At 57.6% G+C, this 21,534-nt stretch overlaps 1 protein-coding gene across 2 annotated transcripts in view; it reads right to left on the reverse strand.

Annotated features, from left to right (window-relative positions):
- RAPGEF1 (Rap guanine nucleotide exchange factor 1) overlaps positions 1–21,534 on the reverse strand; it is a 92,770-nt gene that overhangs the window by 11,449 nt on the left and 59,787 nt on the right. Inside the window, exons 11-17 of one of the 2 annotated variants that reach the window (XM_023747793.1) lie at positions 19,856–20,055; positions 17,372–17,530; positions 9,149–9,421; positions 8,354–8,446; positions 6,484–6,569; positions 3,367–3,478; positions 1,658–1,733 (exon numbers count right to left, since the gene is read on the reverse strand). In XM_023747793.1, the coding sequence (XP_023603561.1) occupies positions 1,658–1,733; positions 3,367–3,478; positions 6,484–6,569; positions 8,354–8,446; positions 9,149–9,421; positions 17,372–17,530; positions 19,856–20,055 (999 nt within the window). The remainder of the gene's footprint in view (positions 1–1,657; positions 1,734–3,366; positions 3,479–6,483; positions 6,570–8,353; positions 8,447–9,148; positions 9,422–17,371; positions 17,531–19,855; positions 20,056–21,534) is intronic. The other variant, XM_023747795.1, reaches the window with a different exon arrangement.

Consider the following 21,534-nt stretch of genomic DNA (forward strand, 5'->3'; position numbering starts at 1 on the left):
CAGAGGGTGGGCAAGGAAGCGAGATGGGCCCAGCACAAGCCAATGCCTGCTCTGGAAGACTGGACCCATGTCTGCACGCCTGGAGTTGCGGGGCCCCCCAGTCCAAGGCCACTGGTATGGTCTCTGGTCCGCAGGAAGCCACCTGTGGAGCTGGCTGTGCGGTCCAGGCCTCAGCAATCCGTCCCAGGTACAGATGGCTCTGGAGCCCTGGAGCCTCAAAGTCTTTCCATGAACAAAACCAAGCAGGAGCCCAGCTGTCTGTGGCGCCTCCTCGCCTCCTCGCCCAGGCAGTTGGCAGGAACTGCAAGTCTTTGGCTGCACCGGGCAGGACAGCGGAGTTCGCTGCTCAGAGCTGATGCACTGGGCAGGACAGCAGAGTTCCCTGCTCAGAGCCGAGGACTGGAGCCAGCTCCCCCTCAGCCCTGTCCTTTGGGCAAAGGGAAAATCGGTCCTCTTGCCGGCAGAGGCTGGAGGGCTCCCTGCAGAGCAGAGCCACGGCTGTCCCCAAGGCCCAGAGGGGACATTCCAGAGACTCCCTCTGTGCAGACCTGTTCCATGTCCGTGCGTTCAATCATCACATTCTCTGGGCACTACCAACCTCTTCAGAAGCTGAGCCTGAGAGGGGAGCTGTGCCCAGTGGCTACCCGGGTCTGTAACGGGCACAGCCAGGATTCAGACTTGTCTCCAGGCCTGGGCTCTGCCCCAGACAGAAGACACCAGGGGGGACCCCTTTGGAGGGCAAGACAGTGGCTGTGTGAGTCTGTGGGAGCCATTTCTGCTTTTTCTATTTTTCAAACTTTCTGCGATGTAAACATTGTTCTTGTACTACTTTCATAATTTAACAGTTTACAGAATCATATTTTGAGAAATCTGCTATAAAACATAGGGATTTGGTTATCTACAAAAACTAAACTGGGGAGTTAGGGTTTCAAGAGACTAGGATGTTTCATTCCTTCCACCTCACTTTAGCACTGTGGTTACATCATTCTTACAATAACTTACAATGTAAAAGGAAAATGAGTGTCACCGTCCTGACCAAGGTCAGAGGCCTTCCTCGGGCCTCCTCTCCCTGGCGGAACTCGGGATGGAAGGACAGCTCTCCTGCCTGCACGTGGTGCCCACAGGCGGCTCCTCCCCTTCAGGGGCCAGGAACACGTCCTGGGGAGGCAGCACCCCTGCTGTGGGCTGAAGCCCCTGGGTGAACGTGAATGCAACCCCATCTAGTCTGCAATGAAATGTCACGCAAACATCGGGGAAAGTATAAAAGCCACCTGCGAGCTACCTTAACACTGTTGTGGAGCACGTTTTCACTCGAGGTACCGTTTGTGGAGCTGAGCTCTGCACCTGAAACCTGCCCTCCCGACCCCTGTGGGTCCTGGGGTCACTGCCTCACACCAACGGGGGGGACACGCTCCAAGAAGGCGGGAAGCAGAGGCCTGGTTTTCACTGCTGCTTCCCCAGGCGGCTCCAACTACGATGACCCAGGGTCACTGCTTCCTGATCCACTCAGGTCTGGCTGAGAGGGCAGGAGGGGGCGGGAGAGGGCAGAGAGGGCGGGAGAGGGCAGGGGAGGGCGGGGGAGGGCAGGGGAGGGCAGGACGCGCCCAGATCCAGGGAGCTGATACGGACAGAGGCCACTGCAGAGGCACTGCCATACCTTTCCTGTCTGTCTCAGTCGCGTGGACCAGCAGGATGTCCCCAGATCCTCCCCGGACGTCGGGCCCGTCGTCACCCTGCAAGGACAGCGCAGCCGGAGAAGCCCGTTTCAGAGCCACGGCAGGGATGGCACGACGACGATGCTGTGCCAGAGACCGCAGGTCCCTTTCCCTCAGCTCTCCCTCAGCCGGGACCAGTGTGGCCAGGCACGCCCACCCCCTCCCTGCTCCACTGGGAGACAAGCACAGAGTGGAACTCATCTGGAAGGTGGATGGCCCCGAGGCTGCCCAGACACCGTCGGCCTGGGGCACACTGCTCTGAGACACACCTGGGTCCGGGGACACGGCACCGTTTGACCCGTCCCTGTTCACCAACCCATGGGTCAGGGAGGCAAGGAGGGCGGTTCTCACACACGGGGGGACAGTGGACCCCAGAGGGGGCAGACAGGACCATCCCAGCCTCTCCCAGGAAAAGTGAGGCAGCGGGACTCTTTCGAGCTGCTCATGCTCCCAGCGCGGCAGCGAGCTGCCCTAAATCTACATCTGCTCCTAGGTGGGAGACGTCACTTGTCATGTCACGGGTTCTTCTGGGGAGCCCTTCATAGAAGAGTGGACAGTGTCACAAAGGCATTATGTTACATCTGACACTGCTCTAGGACCGATGCCTGTGACTGACGTCTGCCAGTTAAGGAAACAGCCTTATTTCCAGGTGAGCACGCCGAGGCCTTAACTTATTCACCTGGCCTGGAGCCAAAGAGAGCTGCCACCAGGGCCCGGCCGCCCTTGCTGTGACAGGAGCACAACCTCGCTCACGGCTCCCCAGTCGATCTTGCAGACGCACATGCCCCCCGGGTTTCACTCTCGCTCCTGGGCTCGTGTCCTCAATGTGCCTGGGATTTCCCGCTAAGCGTGGGGGTGATTATGCCCATGACCTGACTATTCAGAAGAAATTTCTGGGAAGGGTCATGAACCAGCACCTCTCCTGTAGAGGAGCCCGTTGTCCACGCCCCCGTCAGCCCTGCCTGCCTGGCCGGCTCCGCCTGCCCGCCCAGTGTGCAAAGGGCAGGATCCGCCCTCCACGTGTCTGTGCATCTGTGCTGCGTCGAGTAGGAGCCCAGGATTGTGGTTACACCCTCAGGGCGGGCCATGTTATTGCCATTCCTCAGCGTCTCCAGCACCGCAGGGCAGAGGGGAGACACAATCCTCTCTCAGGGTAGCTCCCCTGGATTTGACAGGCTTGGGCACTGTTTTTGCCAATAAGCTCTTCTGACAAGTCAGGATGGAGGCAGTCTGAGACCCCAACAGCTGTGTCTCGCCTGCTGGAACTGGTGGGTCATTCTAGCAATAACACGAGGGTGCACCCACCACAGCCCTGTGCTGAGCACCTTACCTGGACTTCGTTCTCACAACCATCCACCTGGGGCTCAGAGGTGACCGCTAACCGGCCCAAGATCACTGGCCAGATGTTCAGAGAAGGGACGGCACTTTCTCCTGTTACTCATCCATCTGCCCAGGACCTGGTGGCACCCACGGTGGCTGGGGCGCTAAGCCAGGATGGAAGAGGTGCACGGAGCCCACATCCCAGCAGCCACCTGGAGGGGCAGCACCTCACTTGGGCCCTTCTATTTGGTACACCTCCGGTTCCATTCTCCTCGAAGCCCCTCACCCTCGTCACCGGCCAGACTCTGCACCAAGGCCTGCGAGTACCCACCTCTTGCTTGAGCGTCAGCCTCGCCATGATTTCACTGTGGTCGATGAGGGACAGTTCGTCCACTTCCTCCTCCGACTGAGCCGATTCGGGACCATCTGGTGACTTCAGGGCCCTGCGGGACAAGTGGTTTGTGCTGCAAGTGCCACAGGCCCTGGGTCCATGAGGTCAGGTGAAACCGTGCAGCCCTGGCCGTGGGAACCACCCTGGGCAAGCCCTGATCACAGCTACAGTGGCAGCCAGACCTGCTGCCCGCCGCCCTCAGGAGCCAGGCGACTGTGGGACATTTCTGCTCTCCCTGGATGATCCAGCTGCAAACAGAAGGGCTAAGCAAGGGGATGGAGAAGGTTCCACTGATCTATTTCCCTCAGCGCTGGTCTCAGTTACTCCATCAAGGCCACCGTGTGCGGTCAGTGCTCAAGGAGAGGAACAGCAAGTGGCCAGGCAGGATGGGCGAGAGTTCGAGTGACCTTAGTGCCATTGCCCACGTCGCTGCCGAGGGCCATTACTAAGCAGAAGCGTGAACTGGCAGACCTGCCCTTGTCCTGGGGCGCTGGGTCTAGCAGGAGACACAGACATTAAAACAGGCAGGGTCGCCTGGCCAGCGTAGCTCAGTAGAGCATCGACCTATGAACCAGGAAGTCATGGTTTGATTCCCGGTCAGGACACATGCCCGAGTTTTGGGCTCGATTCCCAGTGGGGGCCGTGCAGGAGGCAGCCAGTCAATGATTCTCTCCCATCATTGATGTTTCTCTCTCTCTCTCCCTCTCCTTGCCTCTCTGAAATCAATAAAATATATATTTTAAAAAGAAACAAAAAACAAGCAGGGTCCCAGCCTAGTCTCAAGGGCAGGGAAAGCCCCTGAGGATGGGGCAGACAAGCCGAGACTGAAGAGCTGAGCAGGAGTGGGCCGGTGAAGGGGGAGGAGAGACCCCCCAACAGGGGAGCAGTGGGTGGCTGGGAGGCATTTGGGGGACATGGGCGCTGGGTCTATAGATGCCTTACTTTCCCTGAGTTTTCTCCCATATTCCCAATTTATACGTAGGGTTCTCAGGATGGATCCTGTGGGCACTGGCTGCCCTTGTGGTCACAGGCCACATTTTTAACCCGAAGTGTCTAAGACAGAAGCCTGTGCCAACACGGATGGGCCAGAGCAAAACTGCGTGGTCCTGGGAAGAACCCTGTCCGCCTCTCTGTCAAGGTCGTCTGGGGGTGGCTTTTATGGAAAGAGGACAACATCCCAGCAATGTTTCTAACCAGTAAGTGTGCCCACCCTCTGCTTCCTTTCCAAGGCCATTGGGACTCTAAGAAACAGCACCTTCAGGCCCCACGAGCTCGATGGAACCCATGAGGGCTGTCGTGTGGCACAGGCACACTTTGCCACTAGGTGTGAAGCTAGAAGACCCGCCACCCTTACTCAACACCCGGGGACCCTAGCCGGCATGTGAATCAGACTCTTTGTGGACACAGAACAGTGGCTGAGAGCAGGCTGGGTCCCTATAGAATGCTTTCTAATCGTTTTCTTCGGTCTCTTGCTATTTTTACCACCTCTTCAACCATTTATGCTTGGGCCTGACAATGACATTGGGTACGGCCTAGCTTTACACCCAGGACCCCCGAGGTAGCTGAACCTTGGCCTAAAGAGGGAGGAAAAGCTTGAATACAGGGGTGGGCAAAAGTAGGATTACAGTTGTTTGTATGGAAACTAATACAATCTATAATAATAGAAGCGTAATATGCAAATCGACCGAACGGCAGAACAGCGGACCGTCCGGACAAAGCCGGGGCTGCGAGGGCCGAGGCAGCCACGACTGCGAAGGCCTACTCTTACATGAGTTTCATATATCAGGCCTCCAGTCTATATAATAAAAGCCTAAGCGACTGTTATGGCGACCGGTCACTATGATGTGCACTGACCACCAGGGGGCAGACGCTCAACGCAGGAGCTACCCCCTGGTGGTCAGTGTGCTCCCACAGGGGGAGCGCTGCTCAGCCAGAAGCCGGACTCATGGCTGGCGAGTGCAGCAGCGGTGGTGGAAGCCTCTCCCGCTTCCGTGGAAATGCTAAGGAGCAATGAGCCGAGCGCTAAGGAGCAGCGAGCAGGCGGGCGGTAAGGAATGAGGTGTCCCAGACTACTAGCAGGATGTCTGCCTGCCAGCTTAGGCCCGTTCCCTGGGGATAGCGGGCCTGAGCCAGCAGGCGGACATCCCCCAAGGGGTCCCGGACTGTGAGAGGGTACAGGCCGGGCTGAGGGATGCCCCCCGCCGGTGCATGAATTTTGTGCACCAGGGCTCTAGTAATTAAATAACAATACAAGAATAAATTGTGTTTCATGTACTCATAACTGTAAGCCTCCTTTTGCCCACCTTGTGCATGGAACATTCCACAGAGGTGCCATCATGAAGCTGCGGGTGCACGCCCTGCTCAGTATACCCTGTAAGAGCACACTAGAGAAATCTCCTACCGTTTCAGACCTGGTCAGGCCTGCCTTACACTAACACTGAAATGCTACAAGAGGTGAAAGGGACATACAACTAAATGCAACGATGACTCCTGACTGATCTTGGTTCCAAAAAAATAAGCCATACAAGACATTTAGGGAGAATCAGGGACCTGTCAGGTAGTGTGCTGATATGAGGAAGTGTATTACTTTCTTAGGTGTGACATGGTACTGTCATCAGGTAGGCATTTAAAATTTTTGGGAGGCATGCGGAGTATTTAGGAGCTGAGAGTCACTCTGTAACTTACTTTCAAATGTTTTAAGAATACACTGTATACAGTGCACCTATAGAAAGTAAAAACTTTGGGGGATGTTTTTCACTCCCTCACTGCACCTGAACTTGGATGAGGTCGAGGACGTTGCCTAGGACCCAAAAGCCCGCCACGGCAGTCAGTAAGGTGGATAACGGTGTGCAGGTGACCAACAAGTAATGGCCGACTGCAGGACAGAATGAAGGCCTTCACGGTGGGTTATTTGTGATTTCTCCTGTTTTCTTGCACTTTTCTGTACTTTCATGCTTTCTACCCTGAGCATGTAAAAGTGAGAGTCACAAAAAAAGAAAGAACGTGGACACAGAGCCTCCTGCCAGCAGACTCCGGGCCCCCGCGATCACTCCCTACCTTTCTCCGTCTCTGCTTTCCTTCCCGGGGGCATTGCCGACCGAGGAGGGATCTCTGGGATGTCCATCTCTCACAGCTGGCGATTCCTGAAAAGAGAAGCCAGTGCTGGGTTTGACAGGTGCCCACGCGGGGCTGATCTGCTTCCCAGCATTCCTGCCTGCAGGTGGCTTTAGAGTGTAGGTTCCTAGGGAGGGTCCAAGATGTGAGCCAGCTGCCATGAACGCGGCTCATTGCACAGACATCACAGGGCCTCTCAACTAGCATCTTGCCTCTGGGACAGTGCAGGTGCCACTGCTTACAACACATGCCAGCTGCCAACCGAGATGAAGCCATCCCAATCGCCTTGTGGGAGAAAGGATGTCACAGTCGATACTACTCAGCAAAGCTCAGCCAGGCACTGCTGCCACACCGAGGCCCTGTCCCTTAGCTCGTGTCATCTTGCCCATCCACACACACACACAGATGAAGGGCCCTGCCCAAGACCACACAGCTAGAAGGCTGCAGCGACTCAAACCCAGGGCTCTCTACCTCCCAAACCTGTGTCCTTAGCCACTTGCCACTTAGCAGAGCTTCGCGGACCTGGCTAAAGACCGTCCCCAAGACCGAGTGCTCAATGGCCTCCCAGGGCTGGCTCCAAAGGGTCTAGCTGCTCCCGTGTACGAGTGCCAGCCCTCCTCCAGCAGCCTCATTTCTTCCTGGGAACCCGCTCACCCCGCCCAGCGACAACACGGCACTCGGCATCCCTGGTCTGCCACCAAGGCCAGCACAGAACGGCAGCAAGAACCTGTGGGACATCGTCATGGAGCGGGTTCCAATAAAAGTGGTCAGCATGGAGCATGCACCAGGTGGGGGCAGGCTCTGGAGGGCCAGCCCAGGATGATGCCAGGGGCGGGGGGCAGGGCACCAAAGGGTATAGGTGAGGTGAGAACTCCGGGGGAGAAATAGCTAAGCTCCCACACACAGGGTCCAATCCCACTGCACTGAAAATCCCACAATACTCTAGGGCAGTGGTTCTCAACCTTCTGGCCCTTGAAATACAATTCCTCCTGTTGTGACCCAACCATAACATTATTTTCGTTGCTACTTCATAACTGTAATGTTGCTACTGTTACAAATTGTCATGTAAATATCTGATATGCAGGATGGTCTTAGGCGACCCCTGTGAAAGGGTCATTCGACCGCCAAAGGGGTCTCGACCCACAGGTTGAGAACCGCTGCTCTAGGGACTTGCTAACACTAAGCAGGGCAGCCTGTGCGGACATCTAGGACCCTGTGGGGATCCCCTTGGGGAGAGTTATTTTTGAAGCTTTTGAACTTGCTCATGTTTTGCTGAAGCAAAACCTGGAAGCTGACTCCCTGACGGAACTGCTGAGCCTGGTCGACGGGAGCGGGGACAGCGGTACAACGTGGCCGTGTCAGGTGGTCCTCAGGAGGGAGGCGCGCAGAGGCACAGCAGGGCTCCCTGCCAGACTCACCGCTGCCGGGGGAGCAGCTGGCAAAGGGGTGAAGGGGGTGCTCGGCAGGAAGAGGGGGTGACAGTGTGGAAGGCTCCGTGTGGGGAGAGAGCCTCCCTGTGGGAGAGGGATGGAGGGTGGGCCTCAACACTAGAAGATGGGACTGAAGGAAGTCCCAAGAGCACACGGACGTGGCCAGGCCATCAGCAGGCGGCCCCACAGATTCCAGAAGACCCACCGGCCCGGCTCGAGGAGTGCCACATGCATGGAAGCGGAAGCCACGGGAAGACCTACACAGAAGCCATGTCCTCTCCCACGGGGCCCGGCCTGCTGATGACCGAGAGGCGCAGCCAGACAGAAGCTGGGCCAAGTCCTGCCAGGCGGCCGCATGCACAAGGCAGCCCGAGGCTACTTACTCCTCGAGAGCGAGCCAGCTCCGCGCTGCTCTGGCCAGAGGAGTACAGACTGACGTATTCACCCCCACCAGCCTCCTCACTGGCGTTTTCACTCTGGGGAGAAGGACGAGAGGAAAGCACATGTGACGGCCTCCAGCCGGCCTCGGGCCCAGCGGGCAGCCTGCGGGAGCCCAGCCGGGACCTCCTTCCACGGGAGAGGAGACGGTGGCCGCGTGCACGCAGGTCAGAGCAAAGCTGCCTGGCCACCTCGTGCTGGTGTCCACGGGACACACGCCTCCTGCGGGATCTTCTCCCAAGAGGCCCGGGCCATTCACTGCCCTCAGAGGCGCACCTCCCCATTCTGCCGTGGTGGGGACAGCAGGGTCCCCAGCGTGGGGGAGGAATAATGGAGGGAAAGAGGCAGCCGTGAAGATGCCCTGCCTGCGTTTGCTCGGCCCTACCTGCCTGCCCGGAGGAAGGTCACAGCCCGTGGCCAGCGCAGGAGAGCGGGCCCCGCACTCAGACCGCACACAGCCAGAGGCACGTCTGTGATCTCTGCGCCTTCCTCTAACCATCAGTCAAACAGAAAACGAGCCACGTCCTCTACCTCGTGCTCACCATCACGGACCGCCTCTCAGTGGCCGCAGCCCCACGTGCGGAAACTCAGAGCCCCGGTGTCGGGATCTCTGTAGGAGGCTGCCCGCCTCGGGACCTGCACTAGCCGTGCTGCCCACACCTGACCGCGAGCGGAGGTTTCCTGAGCAGCGACACCGCTTTCTCACACACGCAGCCCGCACGGGTGTGCGGAGTTCTCACCGAAGGCGTCTGGGGCGAGGCAGGGAGAGAGGTTTCGGAAGGAAGGCAGACAGTGCTCCCATGAAAGGTGCTCTCCTGAGAAGACGGAGGAGGCCCGTCCGCGGCGCTGGGAGGCAGAGTGGCCGGGGCGGGCCGCGCTAAGTCCGAGCTCTGAGACTGGTGGACAGGTGGGAAGTGTGGAGAGGAAGAGGAGGTAGACGGGAGGAAAGGTTGTGCGGAAGCTTGGCTGTGAGGCACGAAATCCTGGGAGTAGGACCTAAACACAGATTTATACTAGAGAATCCAAGGGAAAACAAACACAAACGAGGAGACGGGAAGAAGAAAACAGACAAGAGAGAAAGTCATTAGATTAACTCAGCGGAGCTGACAGGCTGCTCACAGTAATTCCGTGGAGGCCCCGGACCAGGCCCAACCAGCCCCGGGTCCTCTGGCCTAGTACCGCCCCCCCGCCAACCCCCACCCTTGGGCATCCTCCCATGAGAGGCCTGGAGGCTGACCAGCGCTGTCCTCAGGGTCTCCATGCAGGACGCCCCAAGGACAGCAGGCCCCGCTCTGTAAGGCGGTCACGTCCTCTGCTGTCACTCTGCCAGCCAATGCCTCCGGTCCTTCAGGAACCTGGTGGCTAAGCTCAACATCACGGTCAGATACCAGGTCATACTGACTCATGTTGAACCTTTTGGGTAAGTAAACCTCTTTGGACTTAGCCCTTGAAAGTCAAATACTACCGCACCCCAGCCCAGCGGCTCTCGCGCTGATGGCTGTGGAGCCTGAGTGGCCACAGCGCCCTCAAGAAGTTCCAGAGAGCCCTGGCCGGCTAGTGCAGTGGGTCAGAGGGTCGTCCTGATACACCAAGGTTGTGGGTTTGATCCCCGGTCAGGGCACATATAAGAATCAACCAATGAATGCATCAATAAATGGGACAACAAGTTGACCGATCTCTCTAAAATCAATTACCAAAAAAAAAGAGGCTCCAGAGAGAGGCTGGCCCTTCTGCCACATGAAGATACAGTGAAAAGTCTGGGGCCTGGAGGGTCCTCACCGACCATGCTGGCACCCTGATCTTGGACTTTCAGCTCCCAAACTGTGAGAACACATTTCTCTTGCTGACAAGCCACCCAGTCTGTGGGGTTTTGTTAACAAATAGCAGCCGGAAGGACCGGGACAAAAAGGCCAGCTCTTGCTAGAGTCCCGACACTGTCCTTCCTGAGCCCACCCCTGCAAGCTCACTGAGCAATGAGCACTGAGCAGGCCCTGCCACACGAGCCCGACTTACACGACAGTTACCGTGTGATCACAACGCATCACGCTTCCTAACTGATCATGTGGCCTGTTACACAGGTCTCATGTGACAAGCTCAGGGTGGCGGCTCCCACGCCGCTGGGGCCTTCTCTGGGAGCTGCGACAGGGTAATGGCTCGGAGGGCACACTTTCAAGCCACATGCACCTGGGATGAAACAATGGCACTTCTGCCACAGGCTCTGTGTGGATTTAATGGTGACGCCCTGTGAGTGCTGAGCTCGGCCTGGCCCGTGACAAGCACCCGATCCACGTCACTGTCCTCCCTCACCCTCCCAATACCAACCTGGGAACCACTGCACACAGCAGAGCTGAGGCATGTAATAGGGCCAAGCAGATGTACTGGATGGAGGAAGACTTAGGGATTGCTTCTCACGTTATTCCTGGAGCGCCTGGAACACTGCCTGACTCCGCAGTGTCTCAATTTTGGGTGGAGGGTAGCAGGCAAGCATCAGGCGCTGCCCAGGTGCAGGCCCACAGAGGGAGCTGGGGAAGGAGGCTCCGGCCGCACCAGGGCGGGCTCTGCAGGGGAGGGACAGCCACCAAGGAGAAAGGGGGGAGGTTCGCATCTCCAGGACTAAGTGCCCACCCTCCTGCCCTCCTTCCCTCTGTCCCTCCCTCCTTCCCTCGGGCTCCTGCGCAGCTCTGGTATTCAAGCTATGCAGTCCTGTTAGGACAGGAGCCAAGCTGGAGGAGTACCTTCTGGGGGCGGAGAGCTGCAAGGGGCTGCTCTCTAATCACCAGAAAGCTCAGGCCTCTCCAGGGGCTCTGCAGACATGAGGGCCACGTCGGGACTCATCATCAGACCATTTTCAACAAGCCTGGTCTCTCCGGCCTCCCCGGAGTATTTCCAGGCCCTGCATGATCCTATTTACTCATGCGAGAGGGAGAGAGGCGGAGCTGGCCGCTGGACAGAAACACCACTTCAGCAGAGCCCCAAGTTTATTTTAGGGTCTGGCTGGTGCCCGGCCTTGCCTCTGACGGGACGGCTGCCTCTCCACAGCAGCTTTATTTATAGCCGCGCAGACTGGCGGGGCTGAGGGTCTAAAACAGAGGTGGCTGCCTTCTGGACCAGAGGTTTCTGCAGAGCTAGAGCGCCAGAGCCAGTTCTTGGGAAGGAGCGCCGTTAGGAGAGGGGGCACCACCTCCCCACCCATCACATAGTCCCTCAAAGGGCCACATGGACTATCTCATGATGATGAAGACAGCTCCTCTTGCTGAATGCTCCCTGGTGGTCAGATGGGTGCCCAAGGTTCTGCATGAACCATCTCACTTAAACTACATGAAGTGCGGTCTGGTCCCGACGACAAAGAGGAAGAAGCAGGCAGCAGGGAAGGCCACACACCTGTACCACAGGGCTCCACAGGCAGCAGGATAGGCCACATCCCTGTACCACATGGCTCCACAGGCGGCAGGAAGGCCACACCCCTGTACCACACGGCTCAGCTCCTGGGTGATGTGCGGGGATGGCTCACACTCAGCGAGTGTCCTGAGCACGTGACAGTCCCTGACTGCCAGCCACAGCCCTGCAGGACCAGCCTCCTAACCACGCGAGCTCTCCTGGCTGAGTTTCTGTGACGACCAGCATGCCAAGGCAGTGAGCCTGGCTGGATGGACTACAAAGCCAGGAGGCAGAGATCTGCCCTCAGGAGACCCCAGAACCACACCCACCCTGGAAAACACACACCTGGGGGGACCAAGGGCTCTGAGTGTAAGGGATGACAACCTTGCATGTTAGCATGTGGCCACTCACAGCCTAAAAAGCCAAGTCACCGAAGCTGGCCGGGTACCAGTTTCCTGGACACTTGCTTTCCATTAAAGTCCTGGAGTGAAAAATGACCAGGGAGGCGCCCTGTGTTGTGCTGGCAAGAAAGCAGATCTTTCAATGGAAAACCCTGATCCCCCAACATGCCATGCCACTGAGTTCCTCTGAACACAAGGAAGACTGAGGGCGTCCGAGAAGGCCGGGGTGTGCCAGCAGCTGTGGGCCGGAGCCACAGGCCAGAGGGCCTCGCTCGGAACGGCTGCTCCACAGTGCCTTGAGTGCCAAGCTTTAGAGAACCTTCAACCCCACCAATTACAGGAAACGCAATCACTTGCGCGGACTTCCTGTCATGAAGTGTGCGCGGAGATGGCTCATCACTGCATGCTCCTGGCTCAAGCAAGGCTTACGGTGTCAGTGTTTTGGATGCTACTTAGCAAAACAGACAAGCTACTGGACAGCTGGTTTTGGGCTCCGATTCTTGCCCACCACTTGTGAGAAAATACACTGGAGGGGAGCTGCTGCAGTGTGGTCTGGGCTTTCTCCCCCGGGACACAGCTCAGCACTGGCCACTGGCTCCGAGCTGCCGCTGCCCATTGCTCCCCCGAGTGCCCACACAGCGTGGGCCTAAGTTATTTCCCTCGGAAGGAAGTCCGCTTGTGGCCGTCGCACAACCCCTCCCTGATCTCCAGGGAGGAGACGCCTGCAGAGAGGCACGTGGACCTGGTTCTTAGAGATGGGACGTGATCGCTCCCATCTAGGTCACCAGGAAGGACCCTTGACGACACTGCTTGTCACCCCAGGAGGTAGGCTGCAGGGAAGAGTGCTGGCTTTGTCTCCTCTCTCCTTCCTGGTCCTGATTAACTCCACATCTGCAAAAGCCATCCCCTGGGTCTGCCCTAGGCCCCGGGGCACTGTCCCAGATGCCCCTGTGTTCATTTATGACAACTCCACTTTCCATAAGGGAAGATGCTGAGGCTGAAGCAAGCAACTGCAGATCCCCTCTGCCCGGCCAAGGAGGCCTGGTCGGTCCCACTGCCTTCATCTAACAGAGAAAGGCAGCATCAGAATCGTGGTGGGGTTAGAACATATCTTCTCTATTTTTAAATAAACTTCTTGGAGTCTATTTTTTAAAACCACTGGAAAATTCTAATGTGGATTTTATAATAAAGGATGAAAGAGGACACAATTCTCTTGCACGGGAGAATTTTAGGTAGTAGGACAGGTAGGAGTAGAGACCTAGTACTTTTCTTCTCACCTGACATAGTACTGCAACCGGAATCACAAGATCTTCCTTGAAAACATTACATTTTGGCCAGTGGTTTCACGGCTAATTGTATTTGTGCAAAAACCTCCAACACACTGGAGGGCGCACTGCAGTCACTGAAGACTGACCTCAACAGCACCACTCCTTACAGAAAGGTTTACTACCATTTAAAAAAGGACTTGCATTCATTTCTAGAAATCTGACTGGACTATTTCCCTCAGTTTGGATTTGAACAACATGCAGGGGCCCTAACTTCCACTTATTCCTAGAGCTCTATCCAGAGCCTGGAGGGACACGCACGCACACGAAGGCCTCTTCTTTCCTTTTGATTTTGAGGCTCCGTTTGTTGAAGCTGGGACAGTGGAGCGAGGAAGGGCTTAGGAGAGAAGCAGCAAGAGGGCCCCCCTGGGCTGCTTCGGCTCACTGAGCAGTCAGACAAGAGGGGCCTTGGAGACAGGATCAGCGGGTTAGCCCCGGACGAGCTGCCGCTGCCCACTGCAAGTCTCTCGAGGACCCTCAGTTCAGGAGATGCAGCTGAGGGAAGGAAGGTGTGCGCGTGCTCCCAGGAGGGAGGGCACCACCAAGGCCTTCTGATGGCAGCCGATGTGTGGACTTTTCTCCTCACCCAGCCCTCCCAGGTCTCAATATTGATTGCAAATCAGCACTACGTAAACGTCAACACGATTTCTCACGATGGTCTCCTGGAGTCTAACCTTAGCTCTTACTTAAGCTCTGAGCAAATGGCTCGGCTTCTCCATTCTGGCGTCTGCATCTCTGCAATGTGGGCAAGTGTTCCATCACAGAGCGGCAGGAAGGGCCCTGACAGGTCGACGGGCCGCTGGAGAACATGAGAGTAGAGGCAAGTGTGTGTGGACAGAACCCTTAGGGCTCACGTCCCACATAACCTTTCTGAGGACCGGGGCGGCACCTGGCCAAGCTGTCATGGAGCCACAAGTCCCCTGCAGCACTTGTGTCCGAAGCTGGTCCGAGAGCACTGACCACCCAGAGTGCCTTGAGCATTAACGAAAGAGGCAGGAGTCTAACCGTTTGGCCCCTGGGCTCAGGTGGTCCCTGAGGGTCTCGGAACCCAGGAGGGGTGCTGGTCTGCATGCACCTCCTTCCCCAAGGCTGTGTCAAGGCTCCCTGTGGGATGGAGCCCAGATCAGACTTCACACGTCAGAGGCACCGTTGGCCACACAAGCAGGCATTTGGCAGGAAGGGCATTAAGGCTCCGGGCGAACACTCCGAGGAGCCCAGCAGACAGGAACTATTTGTAAAACTCTCGGGCAGCTGGCAGCCAAAGCCTCTGGGGTCAGCAGAGGGAAATGAGGAAGCAGCAGGGCTCCTGGCACAGCCTGGGCAGTGCGTCTGATTCATGGGAACCGAGGCCGTCATGTGACGAGTCAGCAGTGGCTTGTTCTGATGAGATGCTGGGAAGCAGGGTGATGGGGTCAGGAGAGCCCTGCTGGCCTCCTTGGTCAGGGCTCATGCTGTGGGTGAAGCAGGTCCTCTGGGTTGGGTCAGCACCACGGAGCACCTGCCACTGCTGCTCCGCACTGAGCTCTGTACCACGCTTGCAAGCATGTAAAGTCCAGGCCCTAACCTTACAGGACTTACAGCCTTGAGGAAAGCAGCCGGACTACAACCGAAAGGAAGCAGCCTCTCAGTGTGATAATAAAGTTGTAACACCTCCCTCTTTACCAAATGCCGGCAGCGCGTCTGGTACTCTTCACACGTGTGCTTTCCCTTTAACCCTACAAGGACAAGGACGATGGCGCTGCCCGGCCCACGCCAGGAGAGGCCCTGTGCTCGGGGGTCCCAGGAAGAGGGAACAGCAATGTTTCCGGCGCCCACCTCCATTTAAATCGGTCCACAGAGGTTTATGGTCTAAAAATTCCCTTGGCAAAGTGGTTTTCGATGGTTAGAATCTTCTGATTGAAGTGGCAGGTCACTGGGCCAAGGACAGTGTGAGCTGCCTTGAGATCTGACCACGCTGTGTTCCAAGTGGCACCCTTCGGAATTCCACACTAGACTGATGACCAAGGGATGAAGAAAGTCGGGAATAAAGGGCCGCTCTGAGCAATGCCGAGCCCCCTGTCTGGGGCTCCTCTTAGAGTGGAGAGGACACGTGAAGAGTGTTCCAGACATTCAGGCCACGCCCACGGCTCCGGAGCCTGGGGCGGGTGGCCTTCCTTAGCTCATTCCCTGGGCTCCTCTTGGAGCTGGTGCTGAGCACCTCGTATATTTCTGATGCTGATGCCTCAGCCTCCCTCAGACCCAAACTTAGTTAAAACACCCTCCTATTTCCTTTCAAGCCATAGCAAACAGTCCAGTGCATTGACAGCCCTGGAACCCCGAACTGCTCAAAAGGGACCTTGTAGATACTCTTAGGATAATCCACACTTACTTTCTGTTCATAGAGGGCAAATACAGTCAAGAGCTGGGATTGTCTGAGGGCCAAGTTTTGCACGATCTGTGAAAGGAGCCTGCCAGAGTGCCTGCTACGGAAACAGAGGGCGTCTGTGCACAGGCCAGGGGTCGGGGGAAGGGGAGGAGGGGGTGTTCCCTCTCCATGGCAAGTGCGGGAACGCGGAGAGCTCTGCGAGCTAGGCCCTGGCACCCGGAGGAAGACTGCACCCCAAGGTCCTCACAACAGGCACTGGATGGTGCCCAGCAATGCAGCCTGGGAACCCGAGCTTGGCCAGGTCTCGGAAGGTCCCCGGGGCAACCGCAGTCAGAGGAGAGGGCGGTCCCAGCAGGTTTAGGCGTTTGCCCGCGCTCTCATGTGAGACTCAGAGCAGAAACAAGACTGGACTCCGAGCCCTAAGCCAAGGGCAGCAGGAAGGACCCCGAGGCGGGAGGACCAACCAAGGGCAGCAGGAAGGACCCCGAGGCGGGAGGACCAACAAAGCGCAAGGACCAGCTGACTGCAGGGACCCGAACGTGGCTCCTTCCCTAAGTCTGTCCCCCAGCCCCCGCCCGCCCCCCAGTTTCACGGGTGCAGATGGAAGGGGAACAGCGGCTGTTCAGGTTTTTGGACAGATGTGGATTCCAGTGAAAGACAACACTATGCTTCCTAAGGAGCTAGTGTCCCTAAGTCTCGGAAGGATACTATTTACAAAAATGGCTGCAAATATCCCCTCTGCCAGCAACTGCCACCAAGAGGCACATCCACTTCCCTATTCCCGGAATCCGGGCTGGCCCTGTGGCTGAACTGAGAGAATGCAGTGGAAGTGGCCGAGTGCCAGGTCTGAGCCAGGTCTTAAGATACTTTCCACGCTTCCATTTGTTCCCTGGGAACCTTGCCAGCTGCCCTGGACAAGCCCAGGCGGGCCTGATGGAGGCGGACGGAGGGTGTGGATGGCGGTCAGCCCAGCTGTCCCAGCTGAGGCTCCAGGGATGCGAGCAAGTCCAGCCAACGTCAGCCTGGGCCAGATCAGTACCATCCCCCTCCCAACCTGTGTTCTCAGCAATGAGAAATGGTCACGGCTGTTTGAAGCCACTACGTTTTGGGGTAGTTTGTTACACAGCAAAAGCTAACTGACACAGCCCTCCAACTCCAACTCTCTCATGCCCTGGCAGAGCCTGCTCTCCTGGGCTTTGCTTCCTTTGTGAGGAATATTCCCGTTTAACAAAAAGGCCAGAACGGCTCTGCAGGCGATGCCTGAGTGATATGGCTGCAAGTGTGGCCACCACCATTGCCCATCCCCGCACCCCCCCATTCACATGGTCCTCGAGCACAGAGACCCATCCCCGCATCCCCTACCCCATCCGGTGCAGGGATCTGCAGAAGGGCAAAGTCCGAGATGAGCAGGGGCACACGCGTCGGGAGGGCACCGGCTACAAACGGAAGACCACATCCACCATTTCCGAGTACAGAGCGGTAGGGAGCACTCACCGAGGGCACGGGCAAGTTGCCGTGCCGGCTGAGAAAGGAGTTAGAGACGGACACACTGATGCCCTGAGTGGCACTGCCGTCCTCGGGGGTGAAGGCCACTTTAGTTTGCTGGACACAGTAGGAGACAGAGGAGAAGGAAGAAGCAGCATAAGAGGCCTGCTGGACAGAGAGAGGGACGAGAGAGAAGATGGGAAGGAGGGAGAAAGCAGAGAACAGTCAGGCATGAATGCACAAAGGCTAAGTAGGCTGCAACCCCACTCCGCTCGGACATTCTGGAGAGGGAGGCTTTTTGGCTCAGTTTGGGGATCAGAGACCTTCCAAGGCTCCTGGCCCTTCCTTCACTTCCTTCCGATCGATGTAAAGCTAACTTTCACACAGTGTCTCCTGGAAGTGGGGCGAGGGGGAAGAGAGGCCTAGTGCGTTTGAGTCCCTTTTCCCACCTCCTCAGGGCCCCCAGCCCTCCTTGGTGGGGTAGACCATGGACTTATTTGTACTTCAGCGGAGTGTAGATCAAGCTGGGCTGCCTGGGTTTGAATCTGGGCCCTGCCATTTAAGGAAGACCTTGGGTATTACTTAAAGCTCCCTGGGCCTCAGGCTTCTCATCTGGAAAGATAGGGATAACGCCTTGGAGGGCTATATCCACGTAAACACTTAGAACCATGCCCTCCACAGTGTACGCGTGCCGACAGGCCTGAGTACTTATTACTCCCATTTTTGTGAGTAAAGTGGGTAACACTTCCTGAGTCTGCATTTGAGAGAGGGTGTGCCGAGCAGCCTGCAGAGGGCGTCACACATGTGCCTGGGAGCTGTCCCCAACTCTTCTGCTTCTAGCGGGGGGGAGGGGGGGGGGGCTATGCGGAAGTCTCTCTGGCTCGCAGCCTCAGGTTACTGGAAGTGGGGTGACAGGCTGGGGAAGGATCATGTGAAACCACACGAAAGCCCCCGTGTGTGGAGGTGCTCTAGTGGAGTCTGCCCAGTTCCCGGGCCCTGCCAGGCTCTCTCCGGGCTCCCCTGAGGACGCCCTGCCAGCGAGGCGAGGTTGGGAGCTCTCTGACAGGCTGGCTCCTAGAGTGCTCATTAGGGGTCTGTCCCCAAACACCCGGAGGCCTGTGGCTCCACAGTACAGAGAAGATGCCCAAGGACAGTGATGGGCAGCTGTGGACACTGCAGAGGGGCCGGGTTTCAAATCTCAATGAAATCTGGCCCAGACGTTTAAGCAAACATTTAGGTTAGGGGTCTCTGGGGCAGTGTTTAGGTTCCCGCGAAGAAGGTCCCTTCCTGAAAGATTTTCAGAGCAATTACATTCATATTCCGGCATGTTCAGGCACTCGTGGGATGGGCAGGACAGTAAAGAACTGAGACTCTGAGCACAACCTGTGATCATGGCTAGTTAATGGCAGGATTGGAACCCAGGACTCCCAACTCCAAGCTTGGCCTTTCCTCCAGTAGACAGGCTGTTTCCCAAAATGCTGGCTGTGGTTCTGTCTGGTCTGCCCGGGAGCCTCCGGAGCTGGGAAGGCTCGGGGACCCCTAGGGCTGGGTGTGGGTTCAAGCCCCAAGCACAGAACTGCCGAGCCCCATGTGGCCGGGAGGAGTGACCCAGGGACCTCTGTCCTACAGTTGGCAGCTGCCTCCCAGAAAAGTCAAGGCAGCACTGTCAGGGCCTCTGGTGATGGACAGAGGATGGCCCAGCTGGTCACCCCGGCCCCCTCTTTGTTAAAACACTACCAGGCAGGCCAGCAAATGGGCAAAACAGCACGAGAACGCCCTTTGTGGGGTGCTCTTCTGGACAGCGTGGCTGGGCAGGACGCTTGGGTTCTAGTGCCTGACCAGAGTCCGCTTGGCTAGTAAACTGGCAGCTAAGAGAGGGTTAGAGGCACGCAGCAGGCACACCCATGTGCTCTCCTGCCTGGCCGAGCCTACCAGGACAGCCTGCCCGTGCAGAGCTGAGCTCCACGGCCTGCGTGGAGCCTTACACGGTGTTCTTTAGAGGAGGAAGGTGCCATGCCCAACAGCGTGGCTCTATTTAAAGCCATCCTGTTCCAATGGGCATCCCTGGCCGGCGGGGGGAGGGGGGAGGAGTAAGTCACTGTCTAGTTAGGCCCATTATGTAAATCGGCCACAGATGGCTCTACACAGACCATGCCCTGTGCTTTGAGTCCCTCTTTTCTGGGAGTCTATATTGGAGCCAAAGAAGAGAGAAACAAATGCAAGAGACTGTCAGCAGAGAAAGCAACATTCTGAGTTCAAGCCAGTCCCAGCTGCATGGGCTGCTCAGGAAGGAGGAACCCCCACGCCCAGGTGGGGAGCAGCAGAGGAGACAGGCTGCACGGGAGCTGCGCAGGGGAAGTGAGAGCCCCACGTGGGAGATGGGGGTTCCACACCAGCCCAGGCCCCTGCCCCGAGGAGGAGGAGGAGGTGCTTCTGGTTCCTGGAGGCCTGTTGCCCTGGCAGCAGGGAGGGGACCTGGGGGGGGCCGCTTACCAGCTGCCGCTGCTTGGGAGGGAGGGCGGGGGGCGGCGCCAGGTCCGGCGGGTCTGCGCTGCTGAAGGAGTCGTTGAAGCCGTACACCTCCATGAGCATCTTGTTCTTCTGCTGGTAGACGTGCTCGTTCTGCGGCGTCTGGTAGAACATGGATGGCTGCGGCTCCGAGTAGTCCTCGAGCAGCTGCATGTAGGCCAGCACTGCGGACAGAGAGTGGCAGCCCTGGTTCTGGCACCGGGGGCGAGCTGCAGGAGGGCCCCCCTCTCCCAGCAGCGGGGCAGTGAGACCACTCTGTGTGACATGGGGGCACACGCGTGCAAATGCAGCGAGTGGACACCAAGAGGGAGCCCCCCAGCTGTGGGCTCTGGGCGACAAAGGCACGTCAGTGCAGGTTCACTGACGTCACCTTCGGGGCGTTCTGGTGGAGAAGGTGACAGTGGACAGGCCGATGGGGCAGGGATCAACGGGAACTCTCTACTTTCTGCTCAGCGCTGTGAGCCTCGAACTGCTCTAAGAAATAAAGCCTGTTTTTACAAAGCACATTGGGGCACTGGTCCCCTTGCTGCAGAGCCCTTGGGATGTCCAGGCACTCGAGGGGCACGGGCTGGTGGAGCTCCCGGGGCAGCACAGCTGTCCACCTCAGCCCAGCTCTGCTGTCTCCTTTCAGTCCCGGGAACACCCTCAGGGGTTCTGCCCCGCTGCTACCACGGGCTTGCCCCGCCCTCTGGGTCTTACCCTCCTCTGCGCCCAGCTAACGGCAGCTTCCCCAGCCCTGCTCACACAGCAGCCCACCTTGCCCCTCATTCGTTTCCTTCTTAGCTCTCCTCACAGGGGTCATGCTACCTGGGGCTTTTATCATTCACCAGATTATTACTGAACACCTACTATTGTTAGGCACTGACGCAGGTACTGGGACTAAGAGGCTAGCAAAACAAATCCTCTGCCCATGGGGGCTCACCCCTCCAGGAGACAGCACCCAGACCCTGGAGAACTGAGAAGTGGGTGGCAAGGGGGTGCCTGTCTAGAATACGGATGAGCTCTATGAGATGGCGAGAAGCCCTCCACACAGAGGGCACAGGCCAGGCAAGGGCCGGAGGGGCACGGGTCCAGGAGGGCAGCACACAGCTGTCCAGGGAATAGGGAAGGCGGTGAGCCCATCCCCAGGAGGGGCGGGGCTGCGTGAATGGGCAGGACCCACGGGGGCCCTGGGGCGCCCGCGGCTGCTTTGTCTTGTGAAGACCATCGGGGCTGCTGAGGTTGTTCAGTGAAAGGTCCCCGTGGGGGTGAGGTGCTGAGAGGTCTGGTTCATGGCGCATTTTCAAAGCAGATGCTACAGGATTGCTGCCTCTCACTCCAGCCAGAGTGGACATATTACTAGTGGCTGACACACAGTAGGTGTCTGGACGCAGCATTTGTAGAATGAAGAAATGAATGGAACATGTGTCCCTCAGTACTGCCAGGCTGAGCCACTGGGGTGGGACTTGTAATGCACCCACTGGGTATACAAGAAACACAGCAACGCCACCCCACTCTCCCCTTCCAGCTGAGGCTAGAGAAAATCCCTGGGGGGAGGAGGGGAGAAAAGGGCATAGATTCAAATGCACACACCCTCCGCCCCCAACAACCCTCTGGGAAACCCCAGCCCTTGCCACCACCGCCATCTGATGCCACGCTGCTAC

The sequence above is a fragment of the Myotis lucifugus genome, unplaced genomic scaffold (genome assembly GCF_000147115.1).
Source record: "Myotis lucifugus unplaced genomic scaffold, Myoluc2.0 scaffold_980, whole genome shotgun sequence".
In the NCBI taxonomy this organism is placed as follows: Eukaryota; Metazoa; Chordata; class Mammalia; order Chiroptera; family Vespertilionidae; genus Myotis; species Myotis lucifugus.